General features: G+C 38.6%; 1 protein-coding gene across 2 annotated transcripts; it reads right to left on the reverse strand.

Moving 5' to 3' along the window:
* Nucleotides 1–233: 233 nt before the first annotated feature.
* Nucleotides 234–20,880, reverse strand: SYPL1 (synaptophysin like 1; the record flags this gene model as incomplete). Of its 2 annotated transcripts, XM_084230829.1 has the most annotated exons (6): nt 234–368; nt 2,088–2,276; nt 6,556–6,763; nt 8,005–8,126; nt 20,490–20,561; nt 20,830–20,880. In XM_084230829.1, 6 exons carry the CDS (start codon nt 20,878–20,880, stop codon nt 234–236), a joined length of 777 nt encoding a protein of 258 aa, XP_084086955.1. The 2 variants fall into 2 exon arrangements, with proteins under 2 accessions (XP_084086955.1, XP_084086956.1); XM_084230830.1 differs by lacking the exon at nt 2,088–2,276.
* Between the last annotated feature and the right edge of the window lie 385 nt (nt 20,881–21,265).

Here is a 21,265-nt window from a genome sequence, read left to right on the forward strand (position 1 = left end):
ATGTGTATCATCCCAAAATAGGCCCCTGAATTTTCAAATTTACATGTGAAAATACATTTACATCTTAAATTTCTAAGAAAGGCACAGATTTCATGTAAAAAAGCAGCAAAATTTTAAACCCACCAATTTATTGAAAAAGCCATTACTTTATTAGAAACAAATAATGGTTCGTAAGATTTGGCAACAGGTCATAATATAGTTGTATATTTCATCCAGTGTGTTTCTCCCTTTAATTATATTCCAGTAGGAGGCGAAATACCTCCTTGGTTATGGGAAGCAGAAGTATTTGATGGACTGTGTAAGCTGGTCTCCTTGTATACAAACCATGCATTTCCTCCCCAAAGTATCATGTTCAGAAAGCCAAAGATCTAAAAAAGAGAAAAACATGAAAATCTAGTATCTAGTTCAAAAAATTGAATTTAAAAAATTTTAGTTTTATTTGCTATTTTTAGGTAGATTTTATTTCATTTAAAGTTGAAACTACATATAAAGTGAGGGGAAAGGGGGAAGATTCTCTCTTTTGATGACAAATTTGGGCATATAATGACATTTCCATGAAATAAAGCTAAATTTCTAAAACAGTAACACATATAAAATCATGACTAAAATAAATCTTGCTATCAAAAAAGGATGGGAATAAATTTGAGAAAACTAAAGCCTTCCTTTTATTTCTCTGTATTTAGACTTAGTGCTTCTGAATGAAGAGAAATAAAAATTCATGTTTCCTTCTTTGGGGAGCTTTTACTTTTCTCCCATCTAACTTGGTATAAACTGCCCTTCTGAATCTTTTCCCATTTCCCTACTTTCTTTCCCTGTTACCATCTCCTCTAATCCAAAAGGTGTAACCAGAAAAGAAGTCACAGAAGAACTTTACTTTATATTTTGTATTAATCATTCTAAAAGAAATTAATCTTTCCAGATATAAATCTGATATGAGATGAACATTTTAGGGCCTCCCTGTTGGTGCAAAGGGGTAAGTCTCAGCAGTATGAAGCTATCTGCAGCCACTGCAGCATGAGTTTGACCCAGGGCCAGGGAGCTAACCCACATGGCACAGCAGACCTCTCCAGGCCCACTCTCTGCTTCCCTCAGCAGTATTTCAGTGGGTCCACCTGTTCTGCTCCCCACTGTCTCTGGTGAGTCCGCTCACCCCCCACACCTCTTGGCCTGCACCCCAGCAACTGTATGCATAATTAAAACATCTTAAAAAAAAAAAAGATGAACATTTCAGAGATAAATTGAAAAATTCATTTAAAAAATATGAGAATAAAAAGACATAGAAAGTAGGAGTGGGGTAGAAAGCTTGGATAATATTACTTAAGTTCAAAACTTGCATACAGAAACAACATTGCTGAAACTGTCCCTACCTCAGGTCATTATAAAAGCAAAAAATGCAAAAGCTTCTAAATTACAAAGTTATAAAACACAAAAATTTGGTCAAATTGTTTTACAATGGTATTTACTTCATTCACTGGAAAAGTATTTTCTTGGAAAGACAAGAGCCTCCTCTCCCCAAACATAATATACTCAGCACATTAATAATACATTTACCTGTATTTTTCTAAAATACATTTAACAATATTTAAATTTATATAAACAAAAATTTTTATTTAATAAACTATAAAAGTATTATTTTTATATACCCAGGGCAAGTCAAGAGAATAGGCTATAAAATCAGATCTTGTTCAAACCTTGGATTGCCCACTGAGTAGAGCTGTATCACAATGGCAGAATTAACAATTGAGCATATTTTTCCCCAGTTACATCTTCATTATAAAATGGAGATAATAACATTATCTTTCATACTTCTGTTAGAACTGCTGAGTAGCTAAAACAAGAGATGAGTGTAATTCCCTTAGCACAATGTCTGATACATAGTCTTAAGAGGTGTTAGTGACTATTATTTGTGCCTTTGAGGGAAAATGCCTATTTACATAGTCTAGTTTAATGAAAAGACTCAGTCATCCTTTAAAAAATAAAAACTAGTACATTCACCCACAGGTCTACTAAAAGCAAGTTATCATAATTTCTTGTAAGATTTTTTCTAATAAGGGAAATAAAATATTGGATCAATACTGCATACATACCACAGATACATTCAGGGATCCCATACTAGTTACTGAGAGAAAATGACACGTCACGACTTTATTATGACAAGGCTGAAGTTCCTGGACAATATTGTGACCGGTTGCTATTTTAATATCTGTAAGAGCTTTAGCCCAGGCTGAAGTGCTCACCAACCACAAAAAAGTGGCAACCAGAGTAACAACAAAGTCCTAAAGCAAAAAATAAGTATGAGTTAATAATGAAGTCAATTTAGAAATACTAAATTTCAAATCCATGACAAAAGAATTAAAATTGCTGGGCCTCCCCGGTGGCGCAGCGGTTGAGCGCTGGGTTGCGAAACCGCGTGGCCTCTGCGGCTCTGGTTCGATCCCCGGCTGCTCCCCGGCCACCGGAGGAGGGTCCCACATGGCGCGCAGACCTCTCCTGCCGCCCGCTGCTCCCCTCAGCAGTGTACTTCGGTCCTTCTGCCTGCTCTGCTCCCCGCTCTGGCTCTGGTGAATTCTCTCACCCTCCCGCACTTCTGACTGTACCCAGTGCATGTATAAACAAAAACAAACAAACAAAACCAGCAAACAAATAAATAAAGCATGCCTCTATTAAAAAAAAAAAAAAAGAATTAAAATTGCAGTGAAACCCTATGGCACCGAGAAATGGCCTGTGTGATATACTTTATAAAAAGACCATAGTTAAAATAAATACTATACTAATAAATACTGCCAGTGTCTGAGAGATACAGTAGTAACTGGGACTCAATTCTCTACCAGTCTAAGACTTTTAAATTGGAAATCACAATTTTACACTGTCCTTACCACAACCTGACCTTAGCTACTCACCCTGAGGATCATATCTTGGACCCTGTTATCACTAATATCAACCAATCTCCCTTTCAATGATCTTATACTCCCCAACATCACCTCTTTGCAGCTCAATTCCTCTGGCATCCCAATTCCTCTTTGACTCTCTCCAAGACCCTCAATCTAATCTCATCACTTTTTTACTGTCTCAATTTCATTCATGTTCTCAATTCTCTCCTTAGTCAATTTAAATTTCAAGGTCCTTTATTATGATCCTTTGCATACACTCTCAACTCCCTTTACTGTATTAAGAAATACAATGCCTTTTGGAAAACTGATAAATAGTATGAGGTTACTGAATGCTAAATAAATTCTCTCTGGGCTAAAGTCTATAGCTCTGACCAGTATGTCAAATTTTATTTATTTTCAGATTGCTTCCTTCCAAATTCCTAATTTAAAAAGTTTTTTTTTTTCCTGATTATGCTTTTTAAAACCTACTTTGTTGATGGCTTAAAGCATGATATTTTCATATTTCAGAAGCAGTTTTTTTGAAAATGATACACAAAGTAACTTTAGAGTGAAGGAAAATGAAAATGGGGGGAACGTGAGCCTCTGAGGATAGTCTGTTCTACTTGGGATTCTAGTCATCACCCTGTAGCCCAGGTGAATAAGTCACTGGAGTTCTGCAATATGTGACCTGTAGCTGTCTGTGGCAGTTCTGATTCTATCAGTCAAAGATAGTATATGACTTGTAACACATTTTTAAGATTTAGGATAGCCTATCTCTGTTTGGTTTTGTTTTATGATATCTCTTATTCTCCTAGAACCTTTAAGTTCCTGTACTTGACACAAAAAAGTACTATACTTAAAAAAAAACAACTAAAGTTGACATCAAATTTCAAATTGAAGTGCTCCCAGAAATTCCTTAGCAGAGAATTGAGAATACTATTTAAAGAAATATGTCTTCAATAACAAGCATTATTTAAAAGAAAAAAAATCAGTATTATCTTTGGTCATATTTAAAAAATTGGCTATCTAAAGAAAATTTACATTTATATGGCTGAATTAAAAGCAGAATTTAAAATTTAATTCAGAAACTAGACTTTTATAGACAATAAACATCCATTATATATTACAGCAATTAAAAAACCCCACTTAAGGAACTAATTCTAGATTCTCTCTCTGTAGAGTATTAATTACTCCAAGGTAGAAAATCATTTTTGAATTTTTAAATGATGCAATAGATCAGTTTTTATAGTTTTATTTGATGGAAAACCCCTCTGCAAAAATAGATTTGAGTACCGCTTTTAAAAGTGTGGTATTTTTGGGCCTCCCTGGTGGCGCAGCGGTTGAGCGCTGGGTTGCGAAGCTGCCCGCAGCCTCTGCAGTGCCGGTTCGATTCCTGGCCGCCAGCTGAGGGTCCCACATGGCACACAGACCTCTCCTGCCACCCACTGCTCCCCTCAGCAGTGTACTTTGTCACTCTGCCTGTTATATTCTCCGCTCTGGCTCTGGTGAATTCGCTCACCCTCCCGTGCCTCTGACTGTACCCAGTGCTTGTATAAATAAATAAATAAATCTTAAAAAAAAGGTGTGGTATTTTTTAAAGCTTAGTAAAACAAAACAACGAGAAATAAAAAACTCATTGCTAAGGTTTAATTTAAAAATTTCTTGGAATAATGACAAGACAATAATGACAAGACATGTCTTCACTGAGAAGTTAAAATGTAAAGAATTTTAACAAAGTGAAATTATCTTTATGACCATCAGTTCCTTTTGAAATAAAACTTGAAAAGTCTGTAGAAGTTATAGAATCTTGTAAGTAAATTTTGCTAATCATTGAAAATCAGTTGTCTATCTTTTTGAAAGGCACCTAGCAAGAATATTTTATGAAAAGGTCTGTTTGCTTTAAGGGGCCTCCATGGTGGCTCAGGGGTTAAAGTCTCAGCACTATTGCCAGCCCTGCAGCTTGAGTTTGAGTTTGATCCCAGGCCACATATGGCACAGTAGACCGCTCCTATCTTGCCTGCTGTTTCCCTCAGCAATGTATCTCAGTGGATCCACCTGTTCTGCTCCCCAGTCTATCTCTGGTGAATCTTCTCATCCCCCCATAACTCTGGCCTATACCAGAGTTCTTGTATGCATAAATAAATAAATCTTAAAAAAAAAAAAAAAAAGGTTTCGTTTAAGAATCTCTCCTCAGATAACAGAAACAATAAATATGCACAAAAAATTGTTTTATTCCTTACTTACCACTTTCAATCTTATGATCCAGGTAGCAAAATTAAAAATAAATAAGTAAGTAAATAAAATCTGTTATGTTAATTTTTTTCCTATTTAAGCAGCCTTCCCTTTAAAGTAACTTCATAAATAACTAGCAGATGACAGTATTTTCTCATAGAGATGAATGACCAGTATCATAAACACATATTTTCTCTTCAAGTCTTTGTAGTGGATGTCCAGTTTAAAACCATGGCTTATCTTTGGACTTGCCACTAATAATCTAAGACAGATTCTGCCAACATTCATGAATCTCAGAGATTATTTTTATTTCTAGCTCAGTAGACTCTGAAGCCAAAAAATGTGTTAGGGCCTCAAGCTCAAATTCTCAAAGATTAAGATTAGCTCACAAATGCCACTAATGCTGAAAGTAAGAATTATCTGAGTCAGATTTTAAATTAAAGAATTTGGGGATACAGTGCAGGAGTCAGCAAACTTCCCCAGAAAAGGACCAAACTGTAATATCTTTTATCTCTGTGACAACTATTCTGCCACTGCAGCGTGAAGGCAGTGAAACAATACATCACCAACTGGATATGGCCATGCTCCAAAAAAAGCTTTATTTGAAAAAACAACTGTGTGTCAGATTTGGCTTGTTTGCCGATTCCTGATAAAGACTATAGCGCTCAATAAGAGACAGCAAAAAGGCATGGGGGGGGGGGTCTTTGAAAAAGAGGAAAAAGTAGGAACATAGTTATGAGACTACTAATGTGGTCAGCAATTCTTTAAACTAAAGGTACAATTTCTACTTAATTTCTCTGCTACTTGCAACCTAGTATGTTCTATCACTGTTCCAGGTTTAAAACAGAAACAAACAAAGGTCTGTACTCCCAAGAGTACAGAGAGAGTGCTGCAAAACAGGTTGAATGAATTGAGTTAAACACGAAAACCTGAGAGAGCTAAATCTTAGAGCCTCAAACTCAAACACAGGCCCAAATATGTTGAACTGGGTTATGCTAAAAATTTTTATTTCCAGTGTAAGAAAATAACTATTTTATATAGAATAGAAAATAACTATTCAAATATAATGTAAACAAAAATTAGAAAAAACATATAATGTATACTTAAGCAATTATTTTTGTTTAAAAAGACAGCAATTAGGGCCTCCCCGGTGGCACAGCGGTTGAGCACTGGGCTGTGAAGCTGCCTGCAGCCTCGGCAGCGCCTGTTCAATCCCCAGCCGCCGGGCGAGGGTCCCACATGGCGTGCAGACCTCTCCTGCCGCCCGCTGCTCCCCGCAGCAGTGTACTTCATCAGTCTGTCTGCTCTTCTCTCCCCTCCGGCTCTGGTGAATTCTCTCACCCTCCCGCGCTTCTGACTGTACCCAGTGCTTGTATAAATAAATAAATCTTATATATATATATATATAAAAAGAAACCTTTAATAATAATAAAAAAAGACAGCAATTACTTACAATCATGGGAAATTTTCTACTCTCCCGATAGAGGTTTGTATAACCGACATAGAGCAGAAGAGCAGCAATGCAGTACAGGAAGACAAAGACTGCAAATGTAACATAGAATTGTGCAGAGGAAGAGTAATCTCCAATAAGAACTTGATTATTCCATTGTATATCACACACATTTGCCTGTGCAGTTGTCTGAAATGATGCCTGATTCAACCTATTTAAAAAAAAGATTCAAATAAACTTATGAATTATTAAAACTTTTCCAACAGTTAGAAACACATAGGCAGAACATTAAAATGAGATTTTAAAAAACATTCCCAAATATATATATTATCCTTGTAAAATATGAAAAAAATCAAACATTTAAGTTAAAAATTTTCATAAGAAATGTACATAAATTATAACCCAGAAATTGGCTCATGATAGACTGGCTATAGAGTGAATTAAGTACTTTCACACCCAGTTATTTTCCTGCAATGAAAAATTAGCAGATTGAGAGGGCTGATGCAAAATAGTTTATAATTTTAGATATGATATCCCATTCTAGGAGGCAGAGTCAGTGTGACTAGCTCCAGGAGATCCAATTATAATAATGTATTTTAATTCTGGATTAATTAGCAGCTGACTTCACATTATCTTTAATTTTTCCAATCCTTGAGTGGCAAAAGCCCTATCACTAAAGATGCTGTAAAAGTAGCTTGTATAGGGACTTAGGAAAGAAAAGAGAGGTTGGGAGATAGAGAAACAAAGATAATTACTGCTGACATATCTTTAACATAAGGTTTTATTTAATAATCAAAACAAACTTAAGAAGTAATTTTTCCAATTTACTGGGCAGAAAAACAATCCAAGAGAGGCTTAAATACAGGTAATATTCAAGATAATTTTCAACGAATTCAAATGAAGAATTTACAAATAAAATTCTCATTTTAGTTTGAGAGTAAGGAAATCAAGTTTTATGTTGGTGAAAGAAACACAGGAACTCTTTACTTTATATAAATACATGTGCTAGAACTCTATAAAGGACAAAATTATTTAGTAATTGCATATATACAAGAAATCTGGACTTTTCAAAGTTTAGTTTAATTCCACCTCATGGCGTTCCATGGAACACCATGGAACAGGCTTTGTAAGCTGATGGAACAGGCTCTGTTTTGTTTTTAAAACTTCAGTTCAATGTGGAGTGATATAATAAAAATGTCAAAGCAGTTTCACATAAAAGTTTCTAAATGCTTACTTTGATCGTCCATATTTACTTCAACAAAGACTGGGAAGACAGTTTGCAGGCAGGTAGTCTATGTACCATGGCTTGAATAGCAATAACCACTACTTACAAAGGAATATGAAATTTTTTTCTATTCCCTGAGATCAGTAAATTGCTGGAAATCGTAATGAGTCAATACGAAAGTGAATTCAAGTTGTTAAATTATAAAAGCAAACAGACAAGTAACTCACCTGAATGGATAAGCAAAAGTGGCAGTAATTGTTTTATTTTCAGGAACTTGAGCACAAGATACTGAAATGTCTATTTTGCCCTTAAAACCTCCACAGGTGGCAAAAGCAAAGATAGAAGCAATCTACACAAAGTAAGACAAAAAAAAGGGGGGGGGGAGACATTACTATACCTGAAACATGGGTCATTAAAATCTTATATAAATAGGTTATTAAAAACTAGCTCACTAGGGCCTCCCCTGGTGGCGCAGCATTTGAGCGCTGGGCTGCGAAGCTGCCCGCAGCCTCTGCAGCGCCAGTTCGAGACCCCCCCCCCCCAGCCAGGCGAGGGTCCCACATGGCGCGCAGACCTCTCCTGCTGCCCGCTGCTCCCCTCAGCAGTGTACTTCGGTCCTTCTGCCTGCTCTGCTCCCCGCTCTAGCTCTGGTGAATTCTCTCACTCTCCTGCGCTTCTGACTGTACCCAGTGCTTGTATAAATAAATAAATAAATCTTAAATATTCTATAACTTAAAAAAAAACAAAAAAAAACTAGCTCACTAACATTCTAGAAATTAACACAAATTAAATGCATATATGAAAAAAATTAACATTTTATTGCAATTAAAAAAAAGTATTTTTGCATAGAGGAAATGGGATATAGGCCAAAGGTACGGGGGAGGTTAGAGGATTCACCAGAGACAGAGTGGGGAACAGAACAGGGAAATTGATGAAATACACTGCTGAGGCGAGCAGCAGGCAAGACAGGAGAGGTCTGCTGTGCCATATGTGGGTTAGCTCCCTGGCCTGGGATCCAACTCAGATGACAGCGTGAGACTTAAACCCTAGGCCACCAGGGAGGCCCCTTATTTGCAATTTTTAACAAATGTTATTTTATTTTTCCCAAGTATAATATAAAAATCAGTAAACCATACCTATAACAATTCATTTGCTCATACTCCAATGTACCTACTAAGAATTATATTAAATTCAAAGGGCATCTTATTTATTAATATAGAAAAATTACAAGGAATGAAATGGAGGTATTTTTATTTGGAACTCAAAAGTAACTGTGAAGTCCAAAGGTGGTAAGCAAAGAAGAGATACTATTCCATACATGGGCTCTTTATTTTTTTAGATTTATTTATGCATACAAGAGCTGGGGTGCAGGCCAGAGATGCGGTAGGTGAAAGGATTCACCAGAGACAGAGTGGGGAACAGAACAGGCAGATCTACTGAAATACACTGCTGTGGGGAGCAGCAGGTGAGACAGGAGAGGTCTGCTGCGCCATGAGTTACCTCCCTGACCGGGTATTGAACTTGTGGATAGCTTCATACTGCTGTGTCTTAACCCCTTGCGCCACCAGGGAGGCCCCTACATGGCCTCTTTAAAGTCTTACTTGTGTGTATTTCTGGGTCTTAAAAAGTAGTTGGAGGGCCTACCTGGTGGTGCAAGGAAGGGGTTAAGACGCAGCACTCACTATAGAGCTCTCTGGAGCCACCACAGCATGAGTTCGATTCCCTGGGCAGCCATGGAGGTGACTCACATGGCGCAGCAGACCTCTCCTGTCTCATGTCTCACCTGCTGCTCCCCTCAGCAGTGTATTTCAGTACATCTGCCTGTTCTGCTCCCCACTCTGTCTCTGGTGAGTCCTCTCACCCCCGCCGCTGCATCTCTGGCCTGTACCCCAGCTCTTTTTTTTTTTTTTTAAAGATTTATTAATTTATTTATTCATTTATTTATTTATGCAAGCACTGGGTACAGTCAGAAGCACGGGAGGGTGAGAGAATTCACCAGAGCCAGAGTGGGGAGCAGAACAGGCAGAAGGACCGAAGTACACTGCTGAGGGGAGCAGCGGGCAGCAGGAGAGGTCTGCACGCCATGTGGGACCCTCTTCCGGTGTCCGGGGAGCAGCCGGGGATCGAACTGGCGCTGCAGAGGCTGCGAGCAGCTTTGCAACCCAGCGCTCAACCGCTGCGCCACCGGGGAGGCCCCTGTACCCCAGCTCTTATATGCATAAATAAATAAATCTTTAAATAAATAGTATTAGAGAAAAGAAACAGAATACACAAATTGGAACAGAATAAAGAGATCAGAAATAGATGTGTGTAGACAAAGTCTATCTTATAGCTTGGGCAATGCAGATCACCAAGGAAAGGAGTATGGGGTTGTTAAGATATGTCCATAAATTTGTGAATACTACTCCTCAAAAGGTGGAGATTAATTTCTCTACCTTTGAGTATGCACTAGATACAATAATTTGTTTCTAGTGAATAAAATAAGGTAGACAGAATAGATGTCCTTTCTGAGATTAGACAACAAGAGACCACACCTTCTGTTCGCTTTTCTCACATTCTAATATCACCAACTCTAGGGGAAGTCAGCTACATGTTGGGAGGCTATTTAGGTAATTTACAGTAACACATGTGGCAAAGAATCTAGGATTACCAGTGGACTAACAGCAGCCATGTGGTGATCTTGCAGGTGGATTGGCTGGGGCTTGCCAACAGCCATGTGAGTGAGCTGGAAGCTTGAGCAGACTCTAACTCCAGTCAACAGTTTGAAAGAAACCATTTAGGAGACCCTGAGTAAAAACCACTCAGCAGCTTCCAGATTCTTGAGACACAGAAACTATAAGGTGATAAATATCTGTTGTTTTAAGTGATAAGCCTGGGGTAATTTGTTATGTTACAATAGATAATTAATACAAGGAAAGACAGTTTAATAAATGGGACAGATAGACTGCAGACTTAAATGTACAAAGAGAATCTTGAAAAAATTTAAAGACAGTTTAAAAAAATCTGTGACCACAGTGAAGAAAAACAAAACACTAACCATAGGTTTTTAAATCTAGCAGAAAAATAATTTTTTAAGATAAAAAGTCAGCTTTTGAATGTAAAACAAACTACAAAGTAGGTGAAAGTATCTGCAATAGTATAACAAAGGATTAGTATCTACTAGTATATAAACCTAAGAGAAACTCTTGCTAATGTGTACTAGTAGACATTCATAAAAATAGTCACAGTAACATTATTTATAATAGTGAAAATGGAGGGGGGAAACAACAGGAAAATGGATAACATACAGTCATATATACTTACAAAAGGATATTATACAGTAATAAAGAAATACATGAACTATAGATACCCATATCACATGGATGAATCACAAAAACCTAAAGACAAGTGAAAAAAAAAAAACTGCTTGAGATTACACAAAGCAGAGAGCAAAGTAAAAGCTCTGCTTACTTGTCTGCGTCATTCCTGTTACTATTTTGGTTCGGGTCTTCACCATTTTTCATTGGCACTAATCCAACAGACTCTCATTTCTTATCTCATTCTTATCATCATTCATCTTCTATAGTGGGAGCTCTAGAGCTGCAGTGTCCAGTAAAGCAGCCACAGCCAAAAAGGGCTACTGAACACTTTAAACATGGCTCATCTGAAATGAGGTAAGCTGTAGTGTTGTAACATGTACTCTGGATTATGAAGGTTTAGTATAAAAAAAAAAAGCATGTAAAATATCTCACCAGTAACTTTATATAATTACTTGTTAAAGCAATATTTTGGATATATTGGGTTATGACTAAAATATATTATGAAAATTAATTTCATGTTTCTTTTCATTTTTTTTTAGTGTGGCTAATACAACACTTAAATTACCATGTAAAAGGATTTCCTCAATGGCTTTCCAGACCTAAATTTAGGGGAAAAAGAAGCCCAAGTTTCTTAATTTAGCCTAACAGGCATGGCTGAGATAGCCTCAATTTGATCTTTCTAGATTTCTTTGCACTCTACTCCCTGCCAGGTACCATATGATGTTATCATATTGTACTATTATTGTTCTGGAAACACACCATGTATTTATGTCTTGGATGTATGTTTCTTCTGTAGCAAATTGTCCCTAATTCCCTGATTCTCTAAATAAGGTCATCCTTTAAGGTCCTACCCATTTGATTGTGTAGAACTCCCTATTCTGTCCCCTGGGCAATCACAGACTCATACTAGAGGCATTTTTCTTGAGTTGGTGCCTTATAAGCCACCTGCTCTCCAAAACAACAAAAATTAGTTTTCCACCTACTACAAAAATTAATAAACAAGTGGCACACTGTCACCTTTACCTCTCCCTTGCCAGAACATGTTTTTTGCACGTATGTCTTATTCATGATTTTCAGTGTTAACCTATTCGCATAGCAAATGCTCAGTAACTGCCCAATTAAAAAAAATATGAATATCCAATAATCTACAAATAAAAGCATATTTGATTCTAACATAACCATCATTTCAAGACATAAAATACCATGTTACAACTCTGGTCTTTATCTTACAGAAAAAGGGGATAAGGCATACACTTTATACTAATAAGGTAAAAAATAATCTGAGGATAAACTGTCCAAGTGTATTAACTTACTCTAATAGTCTACTGCTATTTTGTTTTAGTCGTTATATATTGGCAGCCCATGTGAAACCTGGCCTGCAGATATATTTGTATGGTGTTCTCAGTATTTATAAAAAATTGTGAAATTGTTATCACATTTTACTATCAGCATACTCCACTTAAAAATTTGAATGTCTTGCTTTTCTGAGTGTGTGGAGAGAGATGCAACATTAGACATATGTTCCCATTAAACAATCACCTGACATTGAGTGACAGGTGACACTTAAAACAGGTCATCTGCGTTCCAAATGGCCATCACTCTCTTACTATCTCAACAATCCTCAGGAAACATATTAGTTGCCAGAAATCAACTAATTTAGACTATTGCTTTTCTTCCAGTTTGTTTCACTCATTTACTTTAGGAAGGTTAGCCCTATGAGCACATGTAGTCTAAAATGAGTAGTACTGGTTATGATTTATATTTCCTTGCCACTTGTAAAATTCATTTTCCCTTCCTTCTCCATCCTGAAAAATGATCGAAACTGCTGACATGAAATTCTATCTATAACTTATAAGAATCCAAGGACAGGATGACAGCAAGCTTCACTCTAGGTCAAAAAGGTTCCATACTCATTGTGACAGCCTCAAGTTAACAGAGAAACAGTTCCACTCATCTCTCTGCCCACTGGATGACAATGATGGCAAATCTCTCTTCACTTATTGAGATCTGCAACTTTGGCGGAGTCAATTAACTGGTGGACAAGAAGAAAACACTTAATAACTTCTACTGATATCTACTTTTCAATTTAAACAAGAATTAGTGTTTTATTGAAATTTATAAACCACTGAAAACCATGTTGGGCTTGTCCAAAAGAGAAAACGGAAGCATTAGTACCCTATGAAATCTAGTCATTAGCTACCTTACACAGAAATATCAGATTCTACTTTATCAGAGCATAAGAAGGTGGCAAAAAAAAAAAAAAATTATTAGGTGAATATTAGATGAGTTAATGAAATCTACCTTGAGCGTATACCTTAAGACACTGACATAGTAAAATATGCATCTAAGTTAGATTCATGCTGGGGCTCCATGCATACAATTTTACATTTATAGTGATTTATTAATATAATAAAATGTAGAGACCACTGGTATTTTCAATGAGTTATGTGAAAAACAATTACAGTCACAGTCCTATGTCCTATTTCTAGATCCTGTTCAGCTAAGAGTTTATGGGGGGAATACTTGTACTCATCTAATTTGTGGGTGTCTTTTAGATGCTTCTAATTTAATCATTGCTACTTGTTTTCATCACTAATCTGATATTATCTACTTAAATTTCTTTCTGAAGAGGTTTAATTGAAATCTTCACTAACAGACCTAAAAGTATACTACACAAAATCAAATGTACACTGCTTTACTAATTCAAATGATCACTCACTATTTAAAAAAAAAAAAATGAACTGTCACAGCATGTTTGCCTAGGATTAGATACCTAAAGGTACTGATTTTCATAAGGCAAAGGCTGAAGTGTCCACTAAAGATACTCATTAAAAAAAAAAGTTGTGTTATCGATGCTGTTATTCTAGTTTCCCAATGTGCACTAAGGAGTGAAGTGAGTTACAAAGTGCTTCAGTTTCATTCTTCTATCTCCTCCTGCTTCTAAAGTACAATCATAGCAAGTTCCAACCATTTGATAACCCTTAAGAATTTTGATCATGAGAAATAAACTTGAATTTCTGCTGAAATAAATAGCTGTAAGTTTTTTGCTAACTCATGTTGACAGCACTTTTTGTCACCATTATTCTTTTTTTTTTTTTTTTTAAAGATTTATTTATTTATTTATTTATTTATACAAGCATTGGGTATAGTCAGAAGCACGGGAGGGTGAGAGAATTCACCAGAGCCAGAGCGGGGAGCAGAGCAGGCAGAAGGACCGAAGTACACTGCTGGGGGGAGCAGTGGACGGCAGGCAGGAGAGGTCTGCGCGCCATGTGGGACCCTCCTCTGGTGGCCGGGGAGCAGCCGGGGATTGAACCAGCGCTGCAGAGGCTGCGGGCAGCTTCGCAACCCAGCGCTCAACCGCTGCGCCACCGGGGAGGCCCTCACCATTATTCTTAAACAATTATTAAGGCTATTATGAAATAAAAAATCTCCAAGTAATCAGAATAACTTATTTTCAAATTGTTTCAGACTATTCTATTATTTTTATATCTTCTGGAGTGAATGGATATCCTGCTGTTGAGCTGTCTGTCTGTCTTTAAGTGAGCCTGTCACTTCGTGCAGAAAACTAATAGTATTTGCTGCCAATATTATGAGTTTTAAAGTGAAAATTAATTTTCTTCCATGTGTTTTAGGATATTTGAAAAATACAGGCTGAGAGTATGTTTTCCTACTTTTATCCCCATCTACTGGTTTTACAGTCATCTCCTGGCCTAGCAGGTCTAGATTTTTGGTTGTTGTTTAGGTGGATAATTGAGTCCCCTAGCCCACATCATCAGTGTTCAGCTCTATGCTAGTCAGAAATCCAGACAGTACATTGACACTTTCTTCCCAGATTTATTATTCCAGATCTGGGAACAATTTTTCTCCCAGCCGTATTTTCTGTTCCATTTGTAGACCCCAATGATGTTTATCTTGTTTTGGAACAGCATTCTTCAATGTGTGGTCTGTGGACTACAGGGAGTACCCAAGACTCTTCAGGGAGCTCATGAGGTCAGAAATATTCTCATAATATTTTACTAAGACATTATTTGCTTTTTACACTGTGTTGACATTTGCACTGATATGAACAAAAGCTAGTGGATAAAACTGTTGATAAGAATCACAATAGCATCAAATGTCTCATTTCCATGCACATGCAGTTAAAAAAAAGGCTAGTTTCACTTAAGAATATCTTTACAAAGTAGTATAAGTTATTTTTATTAAGATCTGATCCTTAAGTCTTTCTAATGTTCTTTGTGATGAAATGGGACATCAAACCAAAATACAATGGCTGTCTTCAGGAACAACCAGCAGTATGCTGAACTAGTTAATTTTTTTCATGAAACAGTTGTTTTACTTGAAAGAATAAGTAACAAACTACAGTTAGTCAGACTTTGATATTTAGCAGCTATTTTTCTCCAAAATGAATGACGTGGGCTTCCTTCAAGGAAAACTGGCAGCATTTGTTGCTATTGATGTAATTCAAGTTTTCAAGTGATATACTGATAATATTATTTTTAAATGTCTCGGCTTAGTTTCTAACGTGGTAAATAACCCACATAAAATAAACCTCCTGAGGCCATCAGTATTTAGGAACATAAAGGGGATCTAAGACCAAAGTGTCAGAACTACTGGATTAGAACATTGCTGTGTTACCTTAATTTTCCCTTTTATATTTTATCAGAGATTATTTGGATGAGTGGGATGAGTGGGATTATTTGGATGAGTGTGCTCTGAAAGCATATGTGTATTATCTATGAAAATATCATCTGACTGACCCCTTGAGAGAGGTCATGGTAAATACTGAGGGTTCTAGGTCAAAGAAACAGAGCAAATGGAGAGCATAGAAGTGAGTAAATAAATTTATTAACACACTTTAAGAGTACAGAGTGTATGGTAGGTATAAAATGCTATTTGAAATCATCTTTGCCCTTTCTCACAATGGGGTAAAACAAGACAAATGGTAGGGCTAACAGAAGATGTTTTCTAAAAGGTGGTCTGTGGTGGAGACAGCCTAAAAATGTATATATTAAGCAAATGATGAGACAAATGTTAAGTCTATATATGCTCTATCCTTCATAATCTGCATTTTCCTTCATAATCTGCACGGTCCCTATTTGTAAAAATCTCAATCTATTTGGGATGACTAAACCTTATGTATTTATATGAATTAGTAATGCAGTTCTGAAAGGTTGTTGTTTAAACACATTGAAATGTAATATTCAAAGGGTTATATATTTTCTTATTAATTATTTTATAGTAATTTTCTTAAATATTAATTTAACCATGTTGCTTCATGTTTTTCAGGAGAAAATATTCAAACTTGATAAATGAATTAAGAAGACTCTAATGGTTTTTAACTCCTGAGGTCATATTATAAACATGTATCTAAAAACAAGAAAATTATTTCAGATACCTTATATTTTTGTTTTTCAAGCTTAAAGTTTTTTGTTTTTTTTATGAACTGAGGTACTTTATTTATTTTTAAAAAGATTTATGTATTTATTTATTTATACAAGCACTGGGTACAGTAAGAAGCGTGGGAGGATGAGAGAATTCACCAGAGCCAGAGCGGCGAAGCAGAGCAGGCAGAAGGACCGAAGTACACTGCTGAGGGGAGCTCAAGCTTAAAGTTTTGGGTAATCTTTTCATTAATTTATTAAAAGCCCAATTAGAAAACACAATGGTTAAGTCATCAAAATTATTAAGAACAACCTTTTGAGTCCTGTATATAACTTCTCTAAGCCTTAGTGGTTTGGACATAACAATACTATTTACCCTCATAGGTTGGAAGAGGATTAAATGATAAAACAGGCCAGGTAAAGCACTAGCATATATATAATATGCGCAACAAGTATCTCTTGTCAATACTGACAATAAACTTGACCAGCCCGTGAGTATGCTCGTGCGCGTGCACACGCACACGCACGCACACACACACACACATTTGGAGATGGTTACTAATTCTAAAATTAAATTATATTAGCCTGTACTTCCATATATATATATATATATATATATATATATATATATTTAATTAGCCTGTACTTCCCAAACAGTATCTTTTCTACAAGTTTTTATGGGTCTCCAAAATTCTTAATGGGGAATTAAGAAAGCATATTACTTAAGACTCATTCAGGGCTAAATATCTGTTCACTATTCATCCTACATAAGAGAGCAGCAAGAAAGTTCAAAATATAGTGTTCAACATTAAAAGGAGAGAAAAAAATGTTAATGAAAAACCTTGATCTAAATAATAGGGATAACTGGCTCTCAAGTAAGAACCACATTAAATCTGTCAGAAATATATTAAAGACTTTATAAAGCTACTTTGATAAACATTAATCATTGACTTTTACTTCTCTGTTCAACGTCTATAAATGGGGCATCTACAGGCAGGAGCACATGCAGACAAATGAAAAGCACGCATCATTTGGGAAGGTATAAAACATGCTAATAGAAAACTTAATGAATTTGACTGACCAGGAGATGTATGTCAGTAATAAAAGACTCAATTCTATCCAGTGTGGGGGGGTCTAGTCTTTCTAGAAACACAGCATCTCAGTGCTGAAGAATCTAAGAACTCTTCAAGTACATTATCATCTACATATTTATGTATTAATGCAATCAATCCAACAGCCTCTAGTTTCTAAAGCAATGTCTTCCTTGCTTTGAAAATGACCTTTCCAGGGCCTCCCCGGTGGCACAGTGGTTGAGTGCTGGGTTGCCGAAGCTGCCCGCAGCCTCTGCCTGCAGCGCCCCGGCTGCTCCCCGGCGGCCACCGGAGGAGGGTCCCACATGGCGCGCAGACCTCTCCTGCCGCCCGCTGCTCCCCTCAGCAGTGTACCTCAGTCCTTCTGCCTGCTCTGCTCCCCGCTCTAGCTCTGGTGAATTCTCTCACCCTCCCCACGCTTCTGACTATACCCAGTGCTTGTATAAATAAATCTTAAAAAAAAAAAAAAGAAAGAAAATGACCTTTCCAAATCATCCTTTATAATGTTGACAAAATGAAAACTTCTAAAAGGCAAATCTGATTATGTCATTCACTTGTTTAAAGTCTTAGAATCAATTAGTCCCCACCCCATATTGTAGGAATTCTGGGCCTAAGTGAGAGCTTGTCCAGCAACAACCCAAAATTCTATACCCTGCACACATGTGTTTTCCTAAGGAATGGGCCCAGATTATCAAAAGTTAACCTCAGAAGGTTAAGTTAGGATAAAACTACAAATTATTCTGCAAGTCCTTCGAAACCTTTCATAATCACCCCAAACCGCACCCTTCCTTTCAGTACACAAACCAGGGAACTCCAACTACTTTTAAGTTCTCAAATAGAGCTGTGTTGCTTCCACTTTTCACACCACTTAACATTAGGTTCCCTTTGCCTGGAAATTCATTCCCTACCAAACTTCCCTAAGTGAACATTATTCATGCTTCAAGTGTGCTTTCATTTATGAAATCCCTCCTAGCTTCTCTACCTAACTGCTCTCCTCTGACTTACTATACTCACTCATTAAGGTATTTAACATTTTAATTCATATTATTAAACTTATTTCATGTCTTTCATATTTATTTTCATGTCTTTCTTAATAGATCATGAGAAAAAGACCACTTTAAAAAATTTGCATTATTTTTTTTGAGGTAATGTTGGTTTACAACACTGTACATGATTTAGAGGTACAGGTTCACACTACTTCAAATGCAAATTACACCCACCACCAAAAAGACCCTGCTTATTCATGTTTGTATTTTAGTGCTTAGCACAGTACGGGTATGTAATAGACACTCAAATATTTGTTGACTAAATAGTCACTACACCATTAACAAAGAGTAGTCTTTTCATAAAGCAGTCTTGTAATAAGCTGTTAGAACTGAACTTAAGTCTTTCCTTAAAAGTTTAAAAAGGATATTTAAAATATCTATCAGACTTACCATTACTAGTAAACTTTTTTCGCTAACCTTTTAAAATATTAAGGAAAAAAGTTGCCTCATTTTCTTTAATTGGCAAATATAAGTACAGAAAAAACTGACTCTCGAAAGACCTTACTTTAAGTGGAAAATTATAATCCTCAACTAGATTAAATATACTAGGTAGACGCATTTTCTTAACCTTTATATTGGATTGGCCCAGTTAACTTGATTTTCCTCCTGTAATTTTTAATTTGTTTATACCGAATTATTTTCCTTATATTTAAATCTGGGCCCAGGTTTAAAGAACTCTAAGTATACACAGTTATGTCGATCTTTAAAATAGACATTATATGTCTTTAAAATAGACATTAGTGTGAAATCATTTTTTTCAGTTTTCAGGAAATACCAACTCAAAATTTGGGGGTAAGGTAGGGAGGGAACTTTGGGTGTGGGCAGGAAATCAGATTGAGTACACACCAGGGAACTTGAATTTCTGTGTAACTTTAAAAACTTTCTCAGGAGGTCATTTCAAAGGGGAAACCGGAAAGTCTTACTCTTCACGGCCTTATCACTGAAATATAGGGTTAAAGAGTTAAGCATGTAAATATTACTGGCTATAAAAAAAAAAAAAACAACATGCCTGCACACTGGCCAGCTGCCAGCTGCCTATTAATACAGGCCTGAAAATCAGCCCTGAATTATGTACGAGGCCACGAAGTTTTAAGGCACGAACTCTGCAAGTGTCTGGTGTACTCGCTAACTCCAAGTGATCATTACCAAAGTCGAATTAATAAGTCTCTTTTGATGTTAACGATTGCGAGTGCCCAGGAAAAGCCTAAAAGCAGGATGTTGGTTGGAAACACCTTAAACAAACGGTGTGGCTCAGTGACTCCGACTGGAGGTGGTTGGTTAAAAGACCCACTCCCCAACCCCACCCCATATACACCCGTGCGCTTTCCGATCCACATTTATTTATCTTTCTCCAGGTTTAACCCGGGGTCAATCTCAAAACCACTTAAGACGTGAGTGCTTCAGATCACTTCTGCGAGGCGCAACCAGCTTTCGAGAGCGCGCGGCCTCCAGCCAGTGGGGCAGAGAAAGGCACGCCGGGGCCTTTTTCCCAGGCAGCGCCGGCCCCTCCGGCCCCTCGGGTTTCGGCTGGACCGCAACAGGAAGCTCTCCCTTCCCCTGCGGCCGGCAGCGAGGCCAACGAGAAAGGTGAACCCCACTCCCGCCGGGGCACTCGGAGGTGAGCGTTCGAGCGGGAGGGCGGGTCCGCCCGGGTCGGCGGCAGCCGAGGGACTCGTGATTCGACGCGGATCGCGGCGTCTCCGCCCCACGCGGCCCGGGCCGCGGCCTCCCGTCCCGTTTCCGCCGGCCCCGTCAGATCCCCGGGACAGAGGCGGCCTCGGGGCAGCGCCGGCCGGGCCGCGCCCCCGGCCCCGGGTTCCCCCCCCGAGGGTGCCGGCGAGGGAGCGGGCGCGGCGGCGCGACCCCGGGCCTCGCCGGCGGGCTGCACTCACCCACTCGAGGACCTTGATGAAGCCGAGCGGCTCCTTGAGCGGGTTGAGGTTGAGCTGGAAGGAGGACATTCTCTGAGGGAAGGAGGGAGAAAGAGTGAGCACGGCGGGGCTGAGGAGGAGGGGACCGACGAGAGGGATCAGCCCGGCGGCGCGGAAGGGCAGGCGGGACGGGCGGACTCCGGGAGGAGGGCCCGGGCGGCCGCGGGGCGTGGCGGGGCGGGGCGGGGCGGCGGCGGTTGAGCAGCTCGCCGAGGCCCCGGGGCGGAGACGGAGAGGGGCGGCCGTGGGAGGCAAGGGGCGGACCGGGGCTGGGAAGGGGCGGTGCCTCGCCCGGCCACACCTGGCCGAGCCGGCTGATCCGCTGGCGAACCAAGTAGATGTTGGACGCCATGCTGCGTGCGCCGCGCCCCCTGGCCTGAAGTCCGGCCCCTGGCGCGTCGGCTCCCCGCGCGCATGCGCGCCCGCGCTCGGCTCGGAACGCACGCACCTTTCCGCGCTTGCGCAGCTGGGGTCGCGGCCGGTCGCGAGGCTGTCGCTTGGTGTGCGCCGGCTCCCGCCTTTCTGGAGAGCAGCCCTTCCACCAGCTCCCCTTCACACTTCCCAACTTTTAGATGTATTGGTAAAATACTGACACGAATGAAGCCGCCTTTCAAGGCAAATGTTAGGGACCTTTGTACTCAAGTGGTAAAAAGTTACCACAGAGCTGCCGGCTTTAGGCGTCCACGCTGTAGGGTAACTCTGAAATGTGATTCACTGAACATTATTACGGAAATTAA

Source organism: Talpa europaea, assembly GCF_964194135.1.
Source record: "Talpa europaea genome assembly, chromosome: 3".
NCBI classification, from domain to species: Eukaryota; Metazoa; Chordata; class Mammalia; order Eulipotyphla; family Talpidae; genus Talpa; species Talpa europaea.